General features: G+C 30.0%; 1 protein-coding gene across 1 annotated transcript in view; it reads right to left on the reverse strand.

The window, feature by feature from the left end:
* Positions 1-4541: 4541 nt before the first annotated feature.
* The window catches only part of LOC109859778 (beta-hexosaminidase subunit beta-like), a 104371-nt gene continuing 100275 nt past the window's right edge, over positions 4542-8637 (reverse strand). Inside the window, exons 5-6 of the mRNA XM_020438329.1 lie at positions 5024-5316; positions 4542-4911 (exon numbers count right to left, since the gene is read on the reverse strand). Coding sequence (XP_020293918.1) covers positions 4642-4911; positions 5024-5316 — 563 coding nt within the window. The 3' untranslated portion in view covers positions 4542-4641. The remainder of the gene's footprint in view (positions 4912-5023; positions 5317-8637) is intronic.

The following is an 8637-nucleotide window of genomic DNA, read 5'->3' on the forward strand; positions in this document are numbered from 1 at the left end:
ACACAAATCGAAATCTATATGTATGATTCGACATAGTTTAAGATTTTCCACGCAAGGCAAAGTCATTTCTTACATCAATGAGTGCTTTATATAAAAAGTGCAGTGGTCATACAATATTTGAACCTTTTTATTGATTTAGAATATTTCCTATTTTACAACGTATAAACAACTTACAAAGTTTTATATATTTTATATATTTTTGTAACCATGTATAATAAAAGATTTTACTTGGCGTAACTTATTTATATCATTTCTTTTGTAGAATAGATCTTGTAGAGGAAGATTTTGATTGTAATACTTTTTCTAGAGATACGAGTTGCGCATGTACTTAGTGCCTTTTTTTACCTTTTTTTGAAAAGGTATTTTGTTCGGATATCACACATTTTTGTAGAATATGGTTTTGACAAACACTGTTTTTACTGCATTATATATAACTTAATTGTTTGCGTTTTATTCTTAACCCTCAACGGACGGACATGGGTCGTTTTCGTCTGAAGCAAAATTACTTTCTGAAAAAAGTAAGTTTCTTGTTGTCATATTTGCTAAAAATTATGAATTAAAACTTTTTTTTCACTAAATTTAATGATGGTGTCTTAAAATAGACAGTTTAAAGAGTATATACATATTGTTTCAGATTTAAAAAAAAATATTTAATATTTTTAAAAAGCTCAAGACGAAAAGGACCCATGTCCGGCGAATTAAGGTGCCGAAAAAAAACACGCCGTCCGTTGAGGATTAAGTATTCTTTTCATATATTCATATATATATATATATATATATGATTATATATATATATATATATTATATATATGATTATATATATATATATTATATATATATATATATCAAAATAAGAAAAACATCTCTTGAATAACAACACACGCATACTTTACACATTGAAGAAATTGTAACATTTAGTAAATGTGTATTCTATTTTTCTTTTTCCACATAATCGAGAATAAAATTTTTTGCAAACATCATGCTCGCGGCTAAACAAAACTACGATTCCAATAAAATTACAGGATTGAGAGAAATACTATTACTTCGACAATGTAACAAATCTTAAATGTGTAGAACGAATAAATTACGGCCATCCTTGTTACGCATGAACATGTTTTCTCGATTGACGTCAAACAAAAAACATCTCGGCAGTCCAAATGCATTTTTACATTTCACGTATTAAAATTTACCGTTAAAACTTAATCTGTTGAAGCTTATTATTAAACCTTACGTAAAGATCGATAAGTTATCACCATTAAGTCGCTACTACGCAACATCACAGTTAGTTGCAAAATTAATAACTTTTAAATTAAAAGAGATAAAGGAAAACAGTTTGCGCCATAATCCTTAGCGCAACAAACTGCAAAATACCAGCCTAGTTCGAACTTTCTAACTTTAGTTAGTAACAATTAATTGTTTAAATAATAGAAATTATCAAATTTTTACCGTAAGGTATTTTGCAACTAACCAATAGGAATTGAGATGTAAAAACCATTTTGCTCTAACTTTTACCGTTCTCGAAGTATTCAATTTGTTAACTTTCACTCTTTGTCATAAATCGCAGAGTAGCCGATTGAAGGTACCTGCAAAATTAGTTTCAAGCTATCTGTTCTGGTTCTCGAGATATCCGCGATTTGCGAAAAAGACTATGTATCGTTAAATGTAAAATATTAAAATAAATCAAATGTGTATATTTGTTATTCATAAACTTTATTGTAAAACCGCGTTTTCGGGAACTCTCCAAATACCGAGTTAACATAGGATAGTATATCTATTTTATATTTAGTATTTTTTATTTTTTATTTAACAAATTTAATAACGAGAGTGTACGCTCAATAATATTTTTTAATTTTTTTTATATTTGTATTATATATATATTATTGTATTATCATGTATTATTATAATAAAACACAAAAAAAGATTACGTATCGTTAAATGTAGAATATTAAAATAAATTAAAAAATATATATATTATTATATTGTATTATTATATATTATTGTATTGTATTATAATTGTATTATTAAATAACACAAAAAATGTTTAATATCATTTCTACCGCTAATACTTGGCGCGAGATTATGGATGCGTTCCGAGTTACGCATATCACGTATTTCTCTATACTATCTGTAACGTGTACTATAGATAAATGCGCGCATATGTGTAACTCGGAACGCAGCCTATATCTACACGAAAGTGTTGTCACCTGGCGGCAACAAGAGGCGAAGTACGCTCAACCATTGTCCCAAGACGTGGACGAAAGAATTCGTAGAACCTAGTTTTTAGACATTTCGGACTTTGTATCGAGATATCCCCGTTGAGAAGGGAAAAAAAACCGCGAACTAAGTTTTTTCGTGCCTCGATCTCAACTTTCGATTGAGTCTACTACGAACTCGATCGGTTTAGCCGTTGTTGAGATCAGAAAATCTCGAAAAGTTTCTCAGCTAAATCTCGCGTATAAAAGGCACGGGGTACCTCGCGCAGCACTTCGTTTGCGCATATACTTGGCGCGAGGCACTACCGTGCCTCTTGATTACAGATGCTTTCAAGAAAGGATACATCATATACTTAGCAGCCGAAATAGCATGCTTTTTATATTACTTCGGATTATTGATTGGTGATTTAATTCCAGACAATCGGGTTTGGAAAATTTATATACTTTTTCGTAAAATGATATCAATTATCTTATGTCGGGAAATAACGAATGAAAACATTGATTTATTATCAAAGCTAACAGTTCAACACCACAAACAATATCGTAAAATTTTTAAAGATACTCTAAAATATAAGCATCATGTATTATTACATTATCCGCGTGCTATGCAGCTAACGGGGCCTATTCGAAACATGTCGTGCATTCGGTTTGAAGCAAAACATAAAGAATTGAAAGCTTCTTCCAAAGTTGTTATATCGCGGAACAACCCCAGCAAACACAGATATATAATAGCAACATTGTCGTAATAAAACAAATGTAACAAGTAATATAATATAACATGGTCGTTGCATGTAACATCCATGTTAGTTGTAATTTCCTACTTATCGTATATTGCAGTTATATAATATAAATATAACATGTAAGTAGAATGTAATATAATTGTTATATAGTTACAGAAATGTTATATGAAAGTTATAATGTCATTACCAGCTAATAACAAGCAATATAATTGTTGTGTTTTTATTTACACAAAATCACAAATGTAACGCGTACAACTGAGTACGTGAGAACGAGTCAGAAATATGTCGAAAAATGAATGTCAGTCCAAAAGAATGAAGAATGAAAAGAAGAACTGTTTATCGTAGAAACAGTCGTTGCTAGGAAGCGGGTTTGCAACTCTCATTGGTTGCAATAATAATAGAATTATGTTATATAATATATAACATAATTATATTACACTTATAAAACAAAGTTATATAACATCGATGTTACTAGAGTATAACAGCTGTTATATTACGTATATCACGCTGTTACTTCTATGTTATATAGCAGTTATATTCTGTGTTTGCTGGGTAAAATTTCCGAACACAAAGATCAAATTAATTGTCGTGTGGATAATGTTTCTGTAGTTACACAGCATAGAACTGACACGGACCACAATTTCAATTGGCAAAATGTTAAAGTCTTGGACACAGAATTTTCCTTTTTCAAGAGATTCATTTCCGAGATGATAAACATCAAATTACAAAGCAATTCAATTAACGTCATGTCGGACACGGACAAGCTAAAACTATATTTTTCATTTTTGGAAAATTACAAGGCGACTTAGTCTTCGTTCGGTTAAAGCGATGTGGTGGGGATGAGACCGTTACATGTATCTTGAATATGAAGGGGGCCGCTAAGTCTGTCAGTTACATTCGAAGCGGGAGGACGTTTTGCATCCTGTTGCGTAATACTGACGGTTACGTGACTGCCAATTCCGTCTCTCTTTTTCTCATACTGAATATCTATGTAGCTTATCTTTTTTTATCCATATTCTTCATGATCTCAAATAGATCATTATGTTTTTGTAAGTTTTTATTAAAACACTGAAGAAGATCCCATAGTGGATCGAAACGTTTGGTAAGAATTTTTTAAAATCTTCGAATTATAAAAGAAGTGTACCCAAACATCTGGTGTTAGCTTGTTATTGCCATTTCCTTATTTCTTTTTATTAAAAAAATATTTTGAAAAAATTTTCTCAAATATGGTTTAATATATTGAGCTGCGTTTTTTGCGGCACAAAGTGGCGCAAGACAGCACAATCAATAAAAATTCAAAATTCAAAAAGTGCGGGGTTAGCAAAAATTTTGTTTTTCTTATTTAATTTTCTGAAAAATTGTTCACAATATTGAGCTGCGATTTGCGGCACAAATTGACACAAAAGTAGCATAATACGGCATAATTATTAAAAATATGAAATTTAAAAAGTGCGGAGCTATCTTCACACACATTAAGTTTTATTTGCTTTCTCTATGTGTTACAAAACAACTCTTTATGTTTTATATAACAAAATACAAATCTAAATCTTGCCCAGACATCTGTATGTATAAATCATACTTATCTATTCTACAATGTAACTTTAAACATATATCTTTTCTTGTTAATTTAATTCAAACACTTTAAAATGTGACCAATTTTTGACCCTAAATAAAACCGAAAGTTATACTTACTTATCGACAAATTCAGTCCACATGCAAGCCTCACCGCCAAGCATTAAATGTGTAGCATTGATCGCGTTGGAGAAGTCAAAAGGATCGCAATTATAATATTTTTCCCAATCGCCGCCAGTGGCAGCCATATGGTCCAGATACCAGCAAGAGGATAGTAAAACCGGATGTCCTGCTAATGTTGCTCTCTCTAGCTCCTTTTGCCATTGTTGTAACTTCCAAACATGAACTACGGTACTGTCGGGTAATACAACACCATTGTCAAAGACCTACAAATCATCAAGTAACAGTAATTTAAAAAAAATTATACATTACTTTGAAAAGTTAAAACATTTTTATCAAAATATATTATAATAATAAAAACTAAAGAAAGTTCCTTGCCTCTTGCCAGACAATTGTGTTAGCATCTAGTAACTTGCTAATTGAGAGTATCTTAGCTATGTACTCATTCTCGAGCAATTCGTATTTTCTAGACATATTATGTGCTTTCATGTACTCAATAATTTCTGGATTGCTGCCCCAGCAATCAAAAGGTACCTCATCGCCGCCTAAATGAAGATATTGGTCCGGAAACACTTGCACAATTTCAGAAAATAAGTTCCTTACAAAATCGTATAAAGCTAGATTTGTTGGATTCATTGGTCCTAGTTTACCGTTTGGCTTACCAGAAGAATCTATAAATATATAATCTTATTATTATTAATTTATGCAGAGTTTATTACATCGTTCAAATAATTCCTACTTTAATAGATTTTGTAGATAAGTACAAAATAACATATATGTATCAAGATTTTCTAAAAGTCCGAAAACACTAAAATATTTCAGTCAACATATCTCAAAAACGATTAACTATATATACCCATACAGCACAGTTCATTGCAACTATATTGCAGCAACGTTGCAACACTGCAAATTGCAATGCAGCATTACAAAGACATTGCAGAGATATAGATCCACAAAATATTAGCACACTTGTAACAACATAACAGTAATATTTTAAAATTATTGCAAAAACAAGCTTTTGTAATGTAAAATAATAATTATATACAATATCTTAGTGGTAAAATATAATAAAATAAGTTTTGATAATATTTTATTGTATAATATATATATATATAAAAGAAAAGTGATAGCAATTAAGATATAGGTTCGTTATAGGAAATAATAATATGACTTAAATCTCTACTAATTAACAAAAATTGAGTTGAAAGGCCGATCCGAGCAGTAAAATACAAGTTGGTCGTGTATCACAAAAATTCTTTATTAATTAAACAGACGTTTCGGTCACAGGTTTAGACCTTCTTCAGTGTATACAAATGTGATCTAATAATAAAATAAAGGGTATAAGCGCAAAACATATTGAAAAAAGAAAAGAAAAAACCGTGATTACAAATGAAAAGTAACAATATAAAAAATAATACATACTTCGAATAGACAACACGCGAGTAGACAGCATCCAAAACAGTCAGCACAGGACACTGTGTACTAGCGCGCAATCTCAAGATACAACAATATATACCAATATTCCCACCATCAGCTTATATACAAACATGTTCATATCAATAACACAGAGAGATAAACATCAAGTTGAAAACACATTTAAATTAACAGATTATCTTTTAGTTTTAAACAGATCCAAGAAAGAGAAATAAGGTTTAAGTTCGTCAGTATCAGATTTGACATTGATCGGATTGTCTTGTAACTGAATGTGGAGCATTTCAGAAATAGATCTCTTGTAAAAAAATTTTTCTTTATCTAAAATTTTAACATTATTCCAAATAAAATCGTGATTATTATTTAAACGATGTTCAGTAACAACCGATAAAATATTTGAATTTCTATTAATCTGATTCCTATGCTCTTTAATTCTAGTTTTTACCATTCGCTTCGTCTGTCCAACATAAGAAGCATTACAATTGTTACAATTAATCTGATACACCACATCTTTATTCTGATCATGATCTATTTTATCTTTACCAACCTTTATAAATTTACTCAATTTATTTACACTTCGAAATGCCAAAGAGGTTTCCTTAGATTTATTGAACAAATTAGAAAATGACATAGAAAAATCAGTTAAATAAGGCATAACAAAATATTTAATATTAGTCTCACAATCTTTGGACAGTGGGACAGTCTTATTAATATGTAAATTTAATTTGTCATTAATTAAAAACTTGAGTCTATTTTTGATTGTCTTAAAGATAAAATGTAATGGATAGTTATTCTTAAGAAGAACTTCAATCATAAATTAAAAATTATCATTATGGTAGCAAGGGTCAGATAATAAAAAAACTCTATCAACCATACCTATAATAGTACCGATTTTTTGTGATTTAGGATGGGAAGAATAAAAGTTCAAATATCTCCCTGAAAAAGTTGATTTGTGATACCAATCAAAACTTAATTTGCCATCAAAATTAAAAATCTTAACCTCTAGAAAACTTAAAAAATTGTTATTTTGTATTTCCATTGTAAATTGTAATCTATTATGGTAACTATTAAAAATGTCCAATAAAAACTGTAAACTGTCATTAGGTGCAGTCAAAATGATATCGTCAACATATCTGAAATAAAAAGAAGGTTTGAAGTTCAATTTTTTTAAAACCGATTTCTCTCAATCTTGCATCACAATATCAGCCATTATTGGAGATAAAGGGGAACCCATTGGCATACCGAAGGTTTGTCTATAAATCGTATTATCAAAAGAGAAAAATGTGGATGTCAGTACAAAATTAATTGCTTCTAAAAATTCGTTTAATGGTATTTTTGTGTTTTTTCTTATGTATTTTCATCTGACTTTAAGACTTTTATAAGCCAATTCGATAGGTATGTTCGTAAATAATGTTATTACATCTAAAGAAACAAGTAAGTGATCTCGCTGAATTGTAAAATTATTCAATTTTTCAACTACTTCAAAACTATTTGCAATGTGACTGTTAACATTTGGTATACTTTTTAGAATTAATTTATGTAGGTATTCAGCAAACCGATGTAAAGGGCTGTTAATAGTAGAAACAATTAATCTAAAAGTGTTGTCATTTTTGTGAATTTTAGGAATACCATATGCTCGAGGTAACAAACCATGACTAGATTTGACAGATTTATAAGTTATATCGAAAATGTATTCTTTATCCGCCCATTTTTGTAACAATTTATTAAGATCGTTCTCGATTTTTTTAATGGAGTTCTTATCAACAATAGAATAAGTTGATCGATCATCAAGCATACAATTTATCATCTTTACGTAAGAAGTCCTGTCAATAGCAACAGTCACATTGCCCTTGTCCGCACGTGTAAACATAATGTCAGGGTAATTCTTTGTAAAATTCAACACATGTTTCTCTCTGGATAATAGTTCTTTGTCAATGTCAGATAATTTTCTCCTATTACACAAAGCGTTAGACAAAATTGGAATCACATGAGATCTCAATGACTCTGTTGTTTTTTTATTGTAAAGTCTTAAGTCGTTTTCAAGAACTCCTTAATAATTTCAAGTAAATTATTCCTATTATTAACACTTGCCATAGAAAAGTTTTCTCCCAACTGTAATAACTCAATAACTTCAACAGGAATGTCAAACGAACTTAAATTGACAAACCACTTCTCACGAATATCAAATAAAGAAATTGAAGACACAAAACTGCTAAAACTGTTAGCATTAATAACAACATGATTGGAGTCAGAAATTTGAGGCGTTGGTTTGTCAATAATTGTAAAAATATGTTTTTTAGAAACATTGACAGAATCACTGATTACGCAAGTATTTATCGGTTTCACAGAATACATGATAGGTTTTATTGAGTTAATGTTACTGTTACTTTTTTCTTTTTTCAAACATTCAATTTTATTAACATACAAAGATGTTTTTTCGGGTTTGAACCGCGTTAGTGTCATTTTTATACCGACGTTTCGTGAACATTACAGCTCACTTCATCAGGGTTTGAAGAGCAGCCTGATACTGAGATGCTCTTGGTCAGGTGTCCCTTTTTATA

The sequence above is a fragment of the Pseudomyrmex gracilis genome, unplaced genomic scaffold (genome assembly GCF_002006095.1).
Source record: "Pseudomyrmex gracilis isolate BER0280 unplaced genomic scaffold, ASM200609v1 scaffold_286, whole genome shotgun sequence".
Taxonomy (NCBI): Eukaryota; Metazoa; Arthropoda; class Insecta; order Hymenoptera; family Formicidae; genus Pseudomyrmex; species Pseudomyrmex gracilis.